We start from the raw sequence: 18,996 nt of genomic DNA, 5'->3' as shown, positions 1-18,996 counted from the left end.
AGATTTTTGTTAGCTTAATTGTTTGTGTGGTTGTTTGTTTTGACATTTTGTAGTTAGATTTTCTGAGTTTGTCTAGCTTAGAATTTTTTTTGTTATTTTTGAAAGATTCTTTGAGTGTGGAAACTTGATAGCCTTGGTTGGGATTAGAGTTTTGTAGATATATTGGAGTTAGAATTTATTTAGCAGCTGTGGAACATAATGACACATGTATATTTTCTTCCCTAGACTCTTGCACACAACAAGGATTGTTGATTCACAAATAATTCATGTTCCACTTGTTGATTATACTGTACTCAGTGATGGTCTCTTGATCTTATCAAATACTTCCATACCGTGGGTCAGATTGTAATATTCCCACTCGTGAATATTGACTTCCCGCACACTGCATAAACCTCGTGCAAAGGTTATCTTTCATATTGGAATTATCGGCACTATAATGTGTAACCTGCATGCGAGAAATCGAGACCCTCCGCATTGGCAAAGCAAGCCCGAGGGTTCAAATCCACAATTCACACGTAAACACCCTCTTGGGAGGGGCAAAATGGATATTATTAAAGCAAATTTTTTTATATTTATCCCTTTCCCCCAGCCGATGCACGGCTGGAGGAGAGGGAGTGTGGGGGGATGGGCTTGGTGGAGTCGTGGGCTGCATGAGGAGGGGGGAACCCATGCAGTGGCCACGTGGTGGAGCTCTCCTCTTCCCCCCCTTGTCCTATAAATACACCCTCTAAGGTGTTGATCGGAGGAGGAGCTGACAAAAGGCGGCCGTGCTGTGAAGGTGGAGGCTACTGCGCTGATGAAGGGAGGCTCAGACGTTCTACCCTGTCGTCATCATCTCACACGAGACCCCCCTTGTGGTCAAGTGGAGAAGAGGGGAGGATCGGAGGAGGAGGAGCCTGAGATGCTGCCGTGAGGAATAAGGAACGTGCTATTGAGGTGGAGGCTGCTGCGCTGAGGGAGGAGAAAGGCTGTCGTGCCGTGAGAAGACGCCGCCTGTCGTGCTGTAGCTGCCATAGCCCGCCCCTACTGCGCCCAGCCTGAACTACCTCCCATGCTCCTCGCCAGCAGCGCCATTAATCATTGCTTCCCCCCCCCCGGACATCAATCCTTTTAACTCTTCCCAAACATTGGGGCCTTCCACATGATCCTGGACAATCAGAAGCTTCTTAGAAGCTTCTCTAAGAAGCTTCCAAAGGATAAGGCTTTGGGCCTTGTTCCTACGCATCCTTCTTGGGTTTAAAACCAAGCTCATAAAGTTCCTTCCCATGAGACTATTCGTAAAAGCCCAAATCCTACAAGCCTTCTTGTAAAAGCTCCTTTCCCACAAGCCTCCCCATAAGCCCAAAGTCCACAAGCCCCCGGCCTTTCAAAGATCCGATTTCCGGTGAAGGAATCTCCTGCGTACAAGGGAGAAGGCACATCTAAAGGCTGTTCGGAGAAAGCGTAGAAGCGAGGGTAATCCACAGAGAGTGTGATCACGCCTACGATGGGCCCCAAGAAGTCGCAAGGCATGCCTGCGGGAGGTTCTTCTCCTAGCATTCACGTGGACATCTCTCCGAGCCCACAAACCCAGGTTTTTACTATTGTGATTTCATACAAAAGTAATGCATTAAGCATGACAACTCCATGGATTAGGAAGCGCCCGTGCATGTTCAAATTCACCTAGCCTAGTTAAATGCAATTGGGAAAATTGGTATTTTCAATATAAACGCAAATTGTCCATCCATCTTACGACCTTAATAGTATGTCGCCTTGTCGTGTTATTTTCAAAGTGACGAGCCTAGAATACCTATTGCCTATCATTATAAGGTTGGAATTGTTAAAGTGCACCATTGACTAGACATGGAAAGATTAAGAGTATGTTGCATTTATAGGTAACATCTTCCTTGTAATGATTCATGAGGAAAAGTTAACACCCATAAGATGTTATCCGAAAAGAAATAGAAGAGCACGAAATTAATATTATGGACTTGCAAGTGGTATGAAAAATGAACACTAGCTTTAGTTTTGTATGAACTTCATTAACTTCATTGTAGCTAGGAGAAAGTTGCATAGTCGTCATGCAAAAAAATTCCATTCATTAGGAACCGTATTTAGGAAAGGTTGCATGGTTTAACAAAGCATGAGATTCTAAAGTGTAGATAACAAGGTAGTAGGCATGATTATTTGATGTAAGTCCTAGTAGGTCCTAGGAAAGTTAGTATCCAGATTATCATGCATTTTTACTTTACCAAGGAAAGATAGGGTTATTGTGAACTATGTGATGCGTAGAAGCAATGAAACGCATGTTTACATGTATTGGTGTAGTTGTAACTATTTTTCCTCCTTTAGATCTAGTTTATTATCTCTAGGAAAGGTTCATCCTTGTCGCGAGACAAGTATATTGAATTGTCTAAATCACCTAACCCACAAGGGATTCATATAGGTATGATTCAGTCGATATGATAAATATCCCAAGTGCTAACTAGGGTTTAGCGCGTTAAGGATTCGACCTAGTTTTACACTTGTTGCCAAGTCAAAACCCTCAAACCCAAAGATCATACCCACATTCACGAAATGTTGAGTCAATTGGACGGGCTTGCAAGAAACGATCTAGGGTTTCTACCCTAAGGATCACTCGTTCAAATGATGAAACTCGAAATTGAGTTGGAACCCCTAGGACCAAACGTTGTCGATCTAATATAAATAGGAATGGGTTGGGTAAGAAGACACCCTAGACCCTGCTTCTCGGCTGGAGATAATTTCGTGACTAGAAAACGCCATTCAATGGGTGAAATGATCCCGTGGAATAGATGCAACACATGTGCAAAAAGTTGCAACATCGCATAGACTTGTGATTTGTTCACAAGAGAGTTTTGCCATTTCTTGAAATAAGGTTGGTAAGTTCTTGCGCAAATTTAACTTACAAGAGGATGAGTAATCATCCTGTTACATCACCTTTCTTGGGGAATAATTGCCAAGAAAAAGGGGAGTTAGGTATTTGCCTGGAAGAAAATGACCAATCAATAAATTGAAGCGACATGGTCGCCAGGTTTTACTATTAATAAAACCTAAGGTATTGGTTAAGTTGGGTTAACAAGGTATGGTCCTAACCCAAGGACAAAAGGGTGAACAAACAAACCCTTGGGGATCTTGCCAAGTCGCAATTGATCCCAGATCGAATGCTGGATGTATTCGGAGAGAAAGATTCACTCCTTAACAGTTGGCCAAATAAACGAGCACTGAAATTGATTGTGCTTGTAATAGTTTAGAAAGCACTGTTTGCATTGTTTTCTCAAGGAACTAAAGGATGAAAAGATATCTAAATGCTTCAGGTTGAAGACCTGAAGGGAGAGGCAGCTTCAGTTACCCCCGACTGCCTGCCTGACCCTAACCAAGGGGATTGTTGACCGCGCCGGGAACGTGGACCGAACCCGCCGTGAGAGGTCTTTCCGTTGAGCTCTACTTGGACCAGGAGGACGCTTGGGTGCCAGGGGGTGCTCTGGCCGTAAATCCCTCCCCTTCCGGGTCCTGCGCAAGAGGCTAACGTGACTCAGGATTGGATCTCGAGGCCCGCATACTAGTCTACGGGCAGAAGCTTGGAATAGTGATCCCTGGCGGACTACTGGATAGCCTTCGGGCGGATTATGGACAAGCCTACGGGCGGAACTCCTTGTATTTCAAAGATAAAATGATGAAATGATAATAAAGAAGTTGTTTGATATTGTTTTTCTATGTCACGTGATAAGATTACGTGAAGGAACCAGTGCTTAACAGGGATAATTAAAGAAGCTGATTGTTATATGTCAAATTAATGTGTTAGATAATTACATAACTAAAACAAGCTGAGAAAAGTGCAGAGGATGGACCATGGGTCCGTCCTACGGATGGGTGGTCCCGGTTAGCCGGGAACTTTTCTCAAAAATCTCGAAGAACAGCGGAATGATCATCATTATCAAAACGAATAACGAGAACGATGACCTAGAGTTACATCTTACCCAATTTACGTTGTTTTAGGGGGACGGAATGGGACTATGCCTTATGGTAGAGAGGTTGAGCCTTGCATCCCTCTCGTTTCCCATTCTCCTTGAACCAAGTGCAGCGTGAATCCGCTTCGGACCTGGCGTTTCTGCGTAAAGTAGTTCGCTTGGGTCTGACGCTAGTTGCTGTTAGTTAATGACCAAACATGAAAACCCAAATTCCGGTGGATCCTAAGTGGGAAATGGCCAGGATACTTCCGCTATGTGGCAGACACGGGAATACCTACATTGGAATACCCATAACATTCCATGGGAGTGCCAGGCAGAGTTTTCTAGACATCCTTTTTGATGGACTGCTAAGACGTGTCCTGGATGATTCTAGTGGACACGTTACAGTTGGTATCAGAGCCGACCAACAACAGAATTGTTTTTATGAGATCTCAATAAAAGGAAGTAAAAAATTTGTTGCTATCCAAACATTTCCTCATCTTCATTACTGTCTTGTAGAACTATGAAGCGTGGAACAAGTTTTTGGTGTTCCCGATCATGTTTATGACTGCAATGCATTCTCCGCATTATAGACAAAGAGTTGAAATGATGAACATCCTGGAGCAGATTTATACAAGAAGTCGCAAGGCATGCCTGCGGGAGGTTCTTCTCCTAGCATTCACGTGGACATCTCTCCGAGCCCACAAACCCAGGTTTTTACTATTGTGATTTCATACAAAAGTAATGCATTAAGCATGACAACTCCATGGATTAGGAAGCACCCGTGCATGTTCAAATTCACCTAGCCTAGTTAAATGCAATTGGGAAAATTGGTATTTTCAATATAAACGCAAATTGTCCATCCATCTTACGACCTTAATAGTATGTCACCTTGTCATGTTTTTTTCAAAGTGACGAGCCTAGAATACCTATTGCCTATCATTATAAGGTTGGAATTGTTAAAGTGCACCATTGACTAGACATGGAAAGATTAAGAGTATGTTGCATTTATAGGTAACATCTTCCTTGTAATGATTCATGAGGAAAAGTTAACACCCATAAGATGTTATCCGAAAAGAAATAGAAGAGCACAAAATTAATATTATGGACTTGCAAGTGGTATGAAAAATGAACACTAGCTTTAGTTTTGTATGAACTTCATTAACTTCATTGTAGCTAGGAGAAAGTTGCATAGTCGTCATGCAAAAAAATTCCATTCATTAGGAACCGTATTTAGGAAAGGTTGCATGGTTTAACAAAGCATGAGATTCTAAAGTGTAGATAACAAGGTAGTAGGCATGATTATTTGATGTAAGTCCTAGTAGGTCCTAGGAAAGTTAGTATCCAGATTATCATGCATTTTTACTTTACCAAGGAAAGATAGGGTTATTGTGAACTATGTGATGCGTAGAAGCAATGAAACGCATGTTTACATGTATTGGTGTAGTTGTAACTATTTTTCCTCCTTTAGATCTAGTTTATTATCTCTAGGAAAGGTTCATCCTTGTCGCGAGACAAGTATATTGAATTGTCTAAATCACCTAACCCACAAGGGATTCATATAGGTATGATTCAGTCGATATGATAAATATCCCAAGTGCTAACTAGGGTTTAGCGCGTTAAGGATTCGACCTAGTTTTACACTTGTTGCCAAGTCAAAACCCTCAAACCCAAAGATCATACCCACATTCACGAAATGTTGAGTCAATTGGACGGGCTTGCAAGAAACGATCTAGGGTTTCTACCCTAAGGATCACTCGTTCAAATGATGAAACTTGAAATTGAGTTGGAACCCCTAGGACCAAACGTTGTCGATCTAATATAAATAGGAATGGGTTGGGTAAGAAGACACCCTAAACCCTGCTTCTCGGCTGGAGATAATTTCGTGACCAGAAAACGCCATTCAATGGGTGAAATGATCCCGTGGAATAGATGCAACACATGTGCAAAAAGTTGCAACATCGCATAGACTTGTGATTTGTTCACAAGAGAGTTTTGCCATTTCTTGAAATAAGGTTGGTAAGTTCTTGCGCAAATTTAACTTACAAGAGGATGAGTAATCATCCTGTTACATCACCTTTCTTGGGGAATAATTGCCAAGAAAAAGGGGAGTTAGGTATTTGCCTGGAAGAAAATGACCAATCAATAAATTGAAGCGACATGGTCGCCAGGTTTTACTATTAATAAAACCTAAGGTATTGGTTAAGTTGGGTTAACAAGGTATGGTCCTAACCCAAGGACAAAAGGGTGAACAAACAAACCCTTGGGGATCTTGCCAAGTCGCAATTGATCCCAGATCGAATGCTGGATGTATTCCGAGAGAAAGATTCACTCCTTAACAGTTGGCCAAATAAACGAGCACTGAAATTGATTGTGCTTGTAATAGTTTAGAAAGCACTGTTTGCATTGTTTGCGCAAGGAACTAAAGGATGAAAAGATATCTAAATGCTTCAGGTTGAAGACCTCAAGGGAGAGGTAGCTTCAGTTACCCCCGACTGCCTGCCTGACCCTAACCAAGGGGGTTGTTGACCGTACCGGGAACGTGGACCGAACCCGCCGTGAGAGGTCTTTCCGTTGAGCTCTACTTGGACCAGGAGGACGCTTGGGTGCCAGGGGGTGCTCTGGCCGTAAATCCCTCACCTTCCGGGTCCTGCGCAAGAGGCTAACGTGACTCGGGATTGGATCTCGAGGCCCGCATACTAGTCTATGAGCAGAAGCTTGGAATAGTGATCCCTGGCGGATTACTGGATAGCCTTCGGGCGGATTATGGACAAGCCTACGGGCGGAACTCCTTGTATTTCAAAGATAAAATGATGAAATGATAATAAAGAAGTTGTTTGATATTGTTTTTCTATGTCACGTGATAAGATTACGTGAAGGAACCAGTGCTTAACAGGGATAATTAAAGAAGCTGATTGTTATATGTCAAATGAATGTGTTAGATAATTACATAACTAAAACAAACTGAGAAAAGTGCGGAGGATGGACCATGGGTCCGTCCTACGGATGGGTTGTCCCGGTTAGCCGGGAACTTTTCTCAAAAATCTCGAAGAACAGCGGAATGATCATCATTATCAAAACGAATAACGAGAACGATGACCTAGAGTTACATCTTACCCAATTTACGTTGTTTTAGGGGAACGGAATGGGACTATGCCTTATGGTAGAGAGGTTGAGCCTTGCATCCCTCTCGTTTCCCATTCTCCTTGAACCAAGTGCATCGTGAATCCGCTTCGGACCTGGCGTTTCTGCGTAAAGTAGTTCGCTTGGGTCTGACGCTAGTTGCTGTTAGTTAATGACCAAACGGGAAAACCCAAATTCCGGTCGATCCTAAGTGGGAAATGGCCAGGATACTTCCGCTACGTGGCAGACACGGGAATACCTAGATTGCAAAACCCGTAACATTCCATGGGAGTGCCGGGCGGAGTTTTCTAGACATCCTTTCTGATGGACTGCTAAGACGTGTCCTGGATGATTCTAGTGGACACGTTACACAGATTGATGCATGTTTTGTACCATCATTGAGCACTAGCACATCATGAGGCCCGCTCCAGCTATATGCAATAAAATTTAGATACACATGCACTTGAGAGAGCACCTTCATTGAGTACACACTGTTTCTTGCATGCATGAGAGTTGGATTGTTCATCACCGAGTAAGGAATCTCTGGTTGAGTGGGAAAGGTGGCTGGGTGAGTTTGAGGATCACATAGGATGCTACCACTTGTTAGATGGGTTGTTTTCTTAGTTAACATATCAAGGACCATATTTTTTTGAGTGATTGTGAGATATTGAGGGAGGCTACTCAATATTTCCTTATCGAGTATTGAGAGGTGAGGTTAATCATTGTAATTTAAATCAACAAACATTGTTTGCATTTTGCATGATGCACGAGCACATGTACATAGGCTAGGCATTATTTTTCTAGTGCATTCATCTTTTTGTGTGGAACATCATTTGTTTGATTGCATAGCATGGATCCAATGTTGCATCTTTTTTCAAATCATGTTTTATTGAGCATGAGGTACATTTTCTAAAGCATGTTCTTTAGGACATGTTGCATGAACAAAATCAAGTACATATGAAGAAAATATTAGTGTTTGAAGACTCAAAAGGAGGCAATTACCATAAGCTAGAGCTATTGATCGTGAAGTAAAGGCAGGTGCTAGTGACATTAGTTACCATATTCGAAGTTGACTTTGTGTGATTTATGGAAATCTCTTTTTGAGGTGGATGATTATTATAATGCGAAGAAAGAGAAAGAAGAATATGATGATGAAGATGACAACAAAGGCAATGACAATGGTGATGAGAATAATTAGCAAAGAACCAGCCTTTGTAGAGTTTCAAGAAAAAAATGGTGAGTCAGTTGAGCGACAAAAGACTAGAGTATCAGCATTGGCAGATGAACAACAAGGCCATGCTCTTCACATTTCAGATGCTTTCAGAAGGTAGTGACAACAATGCAAGTGGTGTTGTTGCATTGTTGGAGCTTGCCAGGTTTTTTTAACAGCTTTTTACAAGTGCTAAGACCCAAGGAAAGTTAAATCTTTTAGTTAGTACAACATTTGGTGGACCATTCAATTACAATGGTGCTGTGAGGATGTTGCAGAGTTTTGATCAACATCTTCATGAAAGTGTTTACTATGTTATTGGACAAGGGGTAAATAAGCTACGGTCAGATGTTTCACAGCGACTAGAGAGTGTGGTTATCAAGCAAGTTCATGATGTTGTAGATATAGTTACCTTAGTCCTTTCCCGAAACTACGAGGGAGATCACTTCGTCATACTTAGCATTGATGAGACCAATAGGATTTAGTCATAGTAAAAACACAATAAGGATCAGAATGGCCAACTAGATCTGGTCAATGTCATTGTCGTTACTGTGTGATTGGATGGCATTAGCCAAGCTATAGTAGAAAAAATTCAATTGTCCAAACAATGGACACTAGAGGAGAGAGCAGTTTTTGAACGAGAGCATGAGAAGCAGTCATGATAGTTTACATTTTCTACCATACTAAGTCGAATGCATTAAATGGAGCAAAAGGTGATGAACATTCCAATTGAGTATGTTTACTATTGTGATGGTTTGAAAAATGATGAAATCAAAGGATCAGAAGTGAACACATGGTGATATTAAGGATCATGGCAGCAAAGATTTAGAAGGAGACGAAGAGGAGATATGACAGCTTGCTTTTCACTTCCTAGGATTCAACAAATGCAATTGAAGCGGATTAAAGTTTGTTTTAGTGAGATAAGATATTATTTCCAAATGGATGGGAAGACAAGGTGAGGATAATGAAAGAGAGATCTCTCGATGGATTAACTGAGGTTGCGCTAAAGATAGGGAGCTTAAAGATGCAATAAAAAAGGGAATAAGACCTATTTTGAAGAGAGTATGTGGAAGAGTATTTCTAATTGTAACTTGTCATGACTCTACTGCAATATGTAAGCTTTATCTTCAATATGTGCAAATCAATATCTCTACCTTTTTGCCACAAATGGTAGCAACACATAGCAAGTGCCTCGAAATATAAACAAGAGGTACATTGAGTTGAAAGTAGCTCAAGTGCAGACAATCTATGTGGAGATAGGGTGTTATATTTGAGAATTGTGTGTGTAGTTCAGAAGAGAGTTGGGGGACATGATAACCTTGAATTGATATGCTAAGTCATTAACATGAAAGGAAATGAAGATGAAAGTTGGCGATGTCGAAATGTGAAAAGCTTAAATAAAAGCTTTTGAAAATCTCTAAGCCTAAAGAAGCCATAGAGCCATTTGTTTTTTCTCAGTGTTAAAAGTGTTACAAGCTTTATAAGAGAGCAAAACGTTTAAAGCACAATTAAATGTGCTTGAACAAAATCCTATATAAGTGTATGAGAGTGATGAAGGAGGGGCCCTTGCTCTTCCCTTGTTACTGAACTTTGTGTCTTGGAGAGAAGTGAGTGGAGGGTCACAAACAAATCTTTGGGGACTTATTTGTTTTGAATCAACTTTGTGGAAACTCAGATGTAGAGGGTGTTGTAACAAATTTCAAAGATGTATGAATGTGATTGTTATTTCAAACTCAAGTTTAAATGTTTTGATCTTGTCAATGCGTTACCTTGAGTTTTATTTAGGTTACAAGAGACATAGTTATTGGTTTGTGTTCATCTGTGAATTGTGTTGTGTTTCAGAAACGTTGAAATTTTTTTTTGTGAGTCATCTTTCAACAAAGTCAATTCCCTAACTAGCACTCCTTGACGTCTCATTTTTGGGTTGTGAAAGAGGCTTGTCTAAGATTACTTCTCACTAAACAACACTTAATGTTGCATCTGTTGCATCTAGTAATGGAGCTATGAAGGCCAAGAAGCATGCATCAATACTTTGGGACAAGCAAAAGAAATCCCTGATGTGTTTGGAGGTTGACAACCATAATGGCCTAGAACTAGTGGTCAAGGTCAAATTTTATTCTTTCCTAGATCCAAACTTTATTTGTAGAGGTCTTGGTCACCATGTAAAAGAGTGCCCGAGTAAAGCTACGCCTAAAGAGAAGAAGACTCAAGTCAATAACTCTCTGATGCCATTGAGAAGAAAACTCTGCTCACTATAGAATAAGGGAAGATGAAGAGTGCTACAGTGACCACCAAAAGAAAAGGCTAAGCTAACTGTGATGTTCCTGAGCTCTTGAGAGACCCTAAGGGGTCACTTGATGCTAAGGGAGAATCCAAATTTGATAGTGTTGAGATTCAGAAAGCCCATCATGCAGAGTCTTTCACTTACCCCTTGAGTGTTAGTAAGCATGTGGTGCATGATAACGAAAATATCCTTCTCATAATGTCTAAGGGGGCTAAACCCAAGAAAAAGAGAGAATAACTTAAGAACTTGGATAAGCAAACCACTTCTTGATAAGAGCATTTATGCCCTAATGCTAAAATCACTCGTCTTTCTTAGCATCCATCTCTAGCCATGTTCATGTCCTTCGGTCTTTCAAGCCTAATGTTGTTTTGGCTATCGGGAATGGCTCTCCTTTGTTCAGATTTAATTTCTCATTTTTTAGGAAAGAAAGCTTATGTTAAATATTGGAGGCATGTTCAAGTTGCAACAAAGCATTAGTTCACCCAATTAGGTGTTGGCTTGACTGCATGAATGCTATTGTTGATGTAGCAATATTCTTTGACAACTCTCAAGCACAGCAAAGAAGGAGTAATGTTAATGCTTCAAAAGCATTTAAAGATGAAATCCTACAAGCACTCAAAGTGGCCCCTTAAGACACACCATACTACAATCGTTATTTAAATTTGTTGAAGCCTTCTTGGAAGGCCTCCTCTACTATCACTTGTAGGCTGCCAAGCTTTAGCTGACGGTCCTCATATCTTGTTGGGGATGCACAAACTAGTGTGTTTCCTAAGGCTTTGAGAGTCAAGAAATAGAAAGAGAGATCCACTACGATTGATGATGGTAAAAGACAAAGGCTGAGAAATGACATGGACATTGCATGATCATTCACGAGATATAGTCTTGTGATTGTTGGTGTAAAGCATTAGTGGCCTAAGAATGATCAAAGAAAGATAAGAGAGGTTTTGAAGGGAAGTGATAATTTAATCAACATTGCTGAAGCTACTCTTATGAGTAGTCCATTTTGAGTGGAGAAGTTGAAGTCTTCGGTAAATAAAATGGCTAAAGCCAAGTCACTCGAGATTTTTGGAATACAAGCTGAAGTTTTTTAGGATCTTTGGAATGAATATGCAAATGGCACGTACTATCTTTTCAATCATATTAGAAGGGTCGGTGAATTCGTGCTACAGAGCCCAAATAGGGACTTGTAAAGCTCATTTCTAAGTTACTTACATGGTCACATTGGATAACTCAAGATCCCTAACTATGCTCAATGTGGCTTCTAAGATTTATGCGAAGGGTCTTGCTAAGAGGATCAAAATCCATCTTTCTAGAGTGTTGCACGAACAAGAGCATAGTGTTGCATGCTCAACAACCTAGTTTTGCATAGGGTCACAAGATTCATGATGATGTACTAAACTTGATGCTATCCATCGATATTGCACTATCATCCAAGTCGAAGTTCTCATCTTGATAAATATGGACTTTGATAAAGCATATGATAGGATCAAATGACAGTTCATTGTGGAGGTAATGGAATCTATGGGATTTGGTCTAGAATTTAGAAAGATGGTGACGCGTATATTTGCAAATGCTTCTATTGTTCTGCGGGTGAATGGGGTTGCTCAAATCACTTTGTGAGGATAAGGAGATCTATCAACAAGAAGGGGTGCCCCTTGGCCCCCTATTATTTTCAATTATCATTGAACTTGACTTAAGGAATTTGAACTTAAAGATTAAACAAGGGCTTATTAAAGGCCTCCCTATCCATAGGAGGGATCAATTTATCACTAAACTCTTTGTAGATAATAATTCTAATCTAGTGAAAACAAAAGATCCGTTTATGAAGGAATTCCTAAATCTATATGATAATTTTTGTGAACTATCCAAGTTTATTATCAACACTGCCAAAATAGAATTAGTGCCCTTGAGCTTTGATGAGCCTCCCAAGTGGATATTAGATCTTGGCTTCAAGATCATCAAGTAGGGACAACCATTTAGGTACTTGGGCTACCCTTTGGGGATTGGTATCACTATGAAGAAGCAAAGCACAAAGTGGATGATCTCAGAGGTTAAGAGCAAGGTTGATGCTTATAGAGGAAAACCCTACTCCTTTCTTGGTAAAATATTAGTTATAAAGGTCATGATGGCTTCTTCTACCACCTTTCTCGCAATGATACTAAACTTTAGTCAACGAACATGGTGTCAGCTTGAGAGGTTGTTTTCTAGCTTTCTCTAGAATAAGAAAGAGGGACAAAAAGGACGAAGGTCTATTCCTTGTGATCACGTTACTAGCAATGAATAGGAAGGTGGAGCAGGGGTCCCTAAACTTAGCACTAAAGCTATTTCACTTATCTTTGGTGTGCTTAAAAGGTTTAATGCTTCTCAATCATGGACATTCACTCTTAAGGTGTCGCTGGAGGAGTTTGACAAAAAGAATCTTGGCCTCCCTAGCTATGTTTGGTATAATACTCTTCTCACTAGGAGAAAGATCAGCATTCCCCATTCTCCAGTAGCTAAAAATTTGTCCCAAGCATGGCAATCAATATTAGGAGATGCCTCACGAAGAGGTTCATGGGACAAAAGAGGAGACTCATCTTTAAAGCAAGCCATCTCGTTCTTAAAGCATGCTTTCAATCCTTGAGATATACTTGGGTTGAAGCAATTTAGGCTAGCCAAAAACATAATGAAGAAAGGTGTGTGCCTTTGGGAAGAGATTTGGGACCATTCTAGTCTTTTAAAAATAGAAATAGTGAGACATTTGTTTTGGGAATGCAAAGAGGTGAAGCCTTTGTAGAAGTAACACCAACAGTGGGTGAGGAAGGTAGGTTTTAAAGAGACCATGGATTGCAAGCTTGTTTTATTTGGGGACATGGGTAAGTTTGATGTATAGACTTTGGGTCTATCTAATGTGTTTAGAGTTGTCTCTATGCAAGAAAATTGGAAGTTGAGGAATGACATGTTATTAGGACGCCTTCCAGCGTCCACTTGTTCCCAAAGACACGTGGTCTAAGTTTAATGCTGAAATTTTGGTGGTGCTTAGGAGCCTAAAGAGATGTAATAGTTTTTTGTACAGCGCTAGCTAAGTTCTAAAGCTCTATGATTGCCATCAGCCTCACTCTCAGAGGCTCTTCACGTATTTCCTTTCGCGCCTGTCTTCGGCTCTCTTCCAACCATATTGACATTCGATATTGTTATTTCAAACAATTTGTGAAACGAGGTCATCTTGCTCTTCTAGCTCTCTCACAAATCTTTTTTTCCCGTACTAACGTATCATCTGGGTTACACTATGTTGGCAATTATCAGCCTGTTTGTCAAGTGTTGTTTGTACGAGGTTCGATAATTCTCTCTCGCTCTCTCTCTCTCTCTCCAAACATATAACACGTCGAGACTCGACCGCGGTCATTTCATTGCTCGACAGCTTGCCCATCGTAAGCACTATCTATTAGACTGAACTGAACAAAATTCTAGAAAGTGTAAGTAAGTTGTACGCACTGATGTTGATGATCGTGTAAAGCAGATAGTCCGTACCCAAGACGTACTCAGGAAGCTTACCCATTTCTTACTAAATTTACAAAGAAACAATAGCATCGTGTGACGGACAGAACAATGTCGCGTTGTTGCTTCAGAGTATGATCAGTCGGAACTACACCAGTCGCCCAGGAGCAACAAATTATCGATCTGGGTGTGGATTATTCCGTATGAAATCAATATCTATTTAAGTATCAGTACCAGTATTGAGCACGGTGGGCCGAGCAATCAATTTGGTAAGTGCACATACCAATCGATCAGTCACTTGTGAAAGGGGCTCTGGAGCATGGAGACGGTGGAGTAGGAGACCTGAAATGCCTGCGCGAGAATGGAGGAGGAAATGCCGGAGCCGAAGAGGATGCCGGGGAGGGAGTTGGTGCCAGGGTTAGCAGAACTGAAGGAAGCCAGGGCATGGGCGGAGGGGCCGTAGCTGGCAGGGTTCATCTGGAAGTGGACGAGGCCCTTGGGGAACACGAACAGGTCGCCCTTCTGCAAAGTCTGGTTGTACATCTTGTTGGAGGTGTCCACCAGGCCCACCAGCAGGGTGCCGTCTAGCACGAACAGGAGCTCCGTGGCGCGTGGGTGCGTATGCGGCGGGTTCAGGGAGCCCGCCGGGAACTCCAGGAAGGCGGCGGAGATGCCCAGCCCCGTCACTGCCGGGAACTGGTCCTGGAAGGCCTTCACCGGCTTAAACATGCCCGCCGACGCGTTGGCACCACCTTGGAAGCCCTTGAACGTGAAGAAGCTGCCATCTATGTCGGATTGGCTGGTGCCAGCTGGCAACACGAAGTCCGTCGTGGCCTCTGGATCGGAGCCTACCGCCAACCCCACCCATGTTGTCGCTACGCAGATTGTGAGCATCAGCAAACTGAATCTACAGCTGGCCATAGCATACAGCAATAACAGCCGCGGAGCAGTAGTCTAGTCTAGCTTTGCTATATTAATTGTGTGATGAGCGATGCTGATTGCGTGCAGGACAGGCGGCCAATTGTTATTGCTTGCTGAATATGTCTTTCAGCAGCTGCAGGTCCTGCTACAGAGAGGGATAGGAACTATCTTGTTTCATCGACAATATATACTACGCGAAGGGCACCTCCACTGCCGCGAAGGGCACCTTCCCCGGACGAACCTCTCAGCGCGCCGGACGAATAGGTTAACCGGGCCGAGTTAACGGGATGCCACGTGGCGGCCTGATAGGTACCACGCGTTTTTCCCGGCCTAATAGTAATAATATTTATCATCAGCCTACCTTTGTACTATTTTTCCTAGAAAATTACATACGAAGGATGGTCTAATCATCTGGCTACCATCGATCATAGTTAGTAGTTTATACTTAGTTATCGAGTATGAGTTTAGCTAGTTAGTTACATTATCGATTATGCTTAAGTATTGATTTATATTTAGTTAGGTTAATATTGAGTTAGATTATCAATTATAGTTAGTTAGTTATTGATTATTAGTTCAATTAGTTACTTCAAGTAGATATATCGATTATAGTAGTTAGTTCAACTAATTGTAGTTAGTTCAATTGCAATTGAATTAATTCATATGATGAGTGATTATTCATTTAATTCTTGAATCAATACGATTAGTCGATTACTCAAGTATAGTAAGAGCTTAATTATTTAAATTAGTATTAATTTGATAAAAATTTGATTGTTTAGTAATTTAGTAGTTAGCTAATTTCATTAGTAGTTGATTAGTTAGTTAGTATTGATTCAATTATTCAATTATAAGCGCTAGTATATTAATTTGATTAGTATTAATTAGCCTAATTTTGATTAATACGGGTTAGAATATTAGGGAAGTATATTTATCAAGGTATTTTACTAAAATTTACTATGAAAATAAGTTGATGTTATTTATTATGGACTTTTCTTATTTCTTTCTTGATTTCCATTATGCCTAGCAAATAGACATGAGGATACTAATGTGTTTTGTATTGTGGTGGCCAGATAATGAGGTGGAGTTAGACAGAATTATTATTTTAAAATGCACATTTTGATACGTGAAATTTATGTACTTCATAGCGTGGAAAAATATTATCGAAAGTGGTTAATAATTTGTTATTGCATGGTGAAGGCCCTCAACATTTGTATCAAAGCAAGGTTATTGGTGGATATGTCAATATCAAAGTGAAGGCATACGTCTACCCAAGAAGGCATCATCATCAAACAACACCAAGGAGTATTAGAGCAAGTTTATTGGTGGAGATGTCAACATCAAAGCGATGGCATATGCATCTATTAAAGAAGGCATCATCATCAACAACATCAAGCAGTATCTCTTTGTCTGTTAGACAATTTCCATTCTTTAGTTCAAAAATAAAAAGTTCTCTCTCTTTTCTTTAAGTGCCTTGCCAAATCACCTTCATCAATATCAAGAAATTATGTCCTCCTTATTTCTCACTTTTCTAGTAGAAATCAAAGAACTCTCTCTCTCTCTCTCTCTCTCTTGTGGTGCTTATCCTACCCTTAGCCATTAAGACTTAAAGGTTAAGTCTTACAAAGACCTACCTTGGAATTTCTTCAAGGCTAATGAGGCACACTCTTAAACATCAACTGCAGCCTCAGTAACATCCATGATGTCACAATGCTCTCTTCCATCATCTCCGCCCTCATAGTCAACTTTTGAATAGCATAGAGCATTGATTTATCTTTTGTTAGGGAAGCCATTTTTACTAAAGTCGCCAGAAGGGGGGGGGGAGCTCCTTAATAATCACCTCTTCCATCATACACATATGCCTACTTCCGGCCATCGAAACTTTGCTCAAACTCACTAAAGATGATGTGACAAAGCTCTAATTGCTATAGCATCAAACAAACGATGGCACTAAAGGGTTGTCATTCAAAACCACCTTCAATTGGCATTGGAATTCCATTTTGCCACATCTTTATAATCAATGATGTGAGAAAGAAATCGTTTGGTGTCATGATAGAGTGAGAGATGCTACGCCCATTTCTTAATTTAATCACATTCTTATAGCATTAAGCTCCTAATGGTAAGCTTTAAAGGTTTATTAGAAAGCTTTGATTGCCACTAGCATTGGCTCTTGTTATCAACTCTAGAGCGTGGAACACTACCACGTCCACCCCCCAACTAACCACATCAATAGACCTCTTTAATTGATTTCTACAAAACCATAGCGGCAATCCACCATGCTAATCCATCATTAAAGCTTATCATTTCTAAACCCTTAAAAGAAAGAGCCTCAATTCATCACACATCACCCTTTTTTTAATTCTCCAAATGGTTCTATAAAAACAAGTAAGGCTAATATATTGATTATAGCAGCCTATTAAACCTACTAAGACTATACTTTGCAAACTTTAACCCATGTTTACATGGCATGTTTTTCCTAATGTGATACGAGCACTATTAATATCAAGTTAATAGCATGCAAGCCTCTAGAGATAATAGGACAATGGGTTGACAAATCCCAAGAATGTAATGGCTCTACAAAAGCACATGGAAAAACTTAGCATTTGCAATAACATTCCAAGATATCAATAGCTCTTCTAGCCAATCACCTCGACAAGAACATCCATGCTTACTATAGATCCATAGATATGAGATAATACTTTTAGACTTTTGACTGGAAAATATAGAGCAATCCCAAACGTGAACGAATACATGAAAACAGGTGGAACTCTAGATGTTGCATTCCAAGTTCAAATTCAACTTTTAGGTATTGCTAGAATCCATTAGCCGAAGAAAAGGAACCTTCAAAAGTTTTTTTTATTGACCTTTATGAGAAACTCTCATTTTTGCATTTAATAAGTTTGAATTTCATAACAATTACTACAAACTTGTATTGAGCATTGTGATTGCGACTAAGTGGTCATTACACTCTAAATGTGTATTTTTGGTTTTGTTTGCCTACTTTAGCCAACGTTTTGATGAATAGTGCATGTTTATGAATATGAGTATTTGTTACTAAAACTTTATAATCTAACATCTAGCAATTTATACAAGAGTACATGGTTTGTATTTGTTTGAATGATTGACCTTTTATGTTGGGATTATTCACTATAGTCCACTTATAGAATTAGTATAATGAAGATAGTTGCATTATGATTCTATTGAAAAGAGAAGATTTAAAAAAATTAAGAGGCATCCAAAGTTCAATTTACATTCAAAATTTACTTGTAAATTCACAATTCTTTTCACATTAATTTATCCAAACCATACAAAGGTACACCTCCAATTGCTTCTATAGTTGATGATTCTCCTTGAGGTCAGTACTAAAATTTTAGCTCCTTAAGTAATCCTTGACCATGAGTAGACCCCTATTAGAACAAAAAATTGGGTTCTATTTTGCACCAATACGTGCCAAATTTGTGTCTTCTAGTAGCTTTGTCATTGAAAGGATTTGAAATACCTGCCATTATGTCTATGAAGAAAAGCAAGTATGGACTGTAATAATAGTAAATTAGTTCCAAAACTCAAAAAAAATGATACATTAGAAGAAACACTGAGCCGATAGGCTAGTATCCACACGAGGTACTCAAAGAAGCTACTCAAAAATGAATTTTAGGATGGATGTCGATAAAGCTATAGTAAAAGAGTATATAACCACGGACAAAAGATCAAAATGCAAAGCTTCCACTACTAGGGATATCTGGGTAGCAACTCGAATATATATTGGAACTAGTAGTTAGTCAATTATAGAAATAATTATGTGAAAGAATCACAATAGACTAAAAAAACAATGCTAACTTTGACATATGATAATCTAATTGATGCTTACCACTTAGAGTCACATAAATTAGCTAAGGAGCTTAGATTCATTGCAAGAGGTAGTATTTCATGTAAAATCAATGGAACTTTACAGTGTAGAGGTCGTAGAAGATAATAGTAGTTTAAATTTTAGAGAGTAGATTTACCAGAGGAGGTAGCATTAATATATGATGCAAATTCCG

At 40.0% G+C, this 18,996-nt stretch overlaps 1 protein-coding gene across 1 annotated transcript; it reads right to left on the bottom strand.

Moving 5' to 3' along the window:
- Nucleotides 1-14,245: 14,245 nt before the first annotated feature.
- LOC148012738 (putative germin-like protein 9-2) lies at nt 14,246-14,962 on the bottom strand. Its single transcript, XM_087669209.1, has one exon. It carries the CDS (start codon nt 14,960-14,962, stop codon nt 14,336-14,338), a length of 627 nt encoding a protein of 208 aa, XP_087525335.1. The 3' UTR covers nt 14,246-14,335.
- Between the last annotated feature and the right edge of the window lie 4,034 nt (nt 14,963-18,996).

This window comes from Lygodium microphyllum, chromosome 27 (genome assembly GCF_053477565.2).
Source record: "Lygodium microphyllum isolate KBCC chromosome 27, Lygodium_microphyllum_v1.1.10, whole genome shotgun sequence".
NCBI lineage: Eukaryota > Viridiplantae > Streptophyta > Polypodiopsida > Schizaeales > Lygodiaceae > Lygodium > Lygodium microphyllum.
The sequence above is the reverse complement of the archived record's forward strand: the minus strand, read 5'-3'. Positions and strand labels throughout refer to the sequence as shown.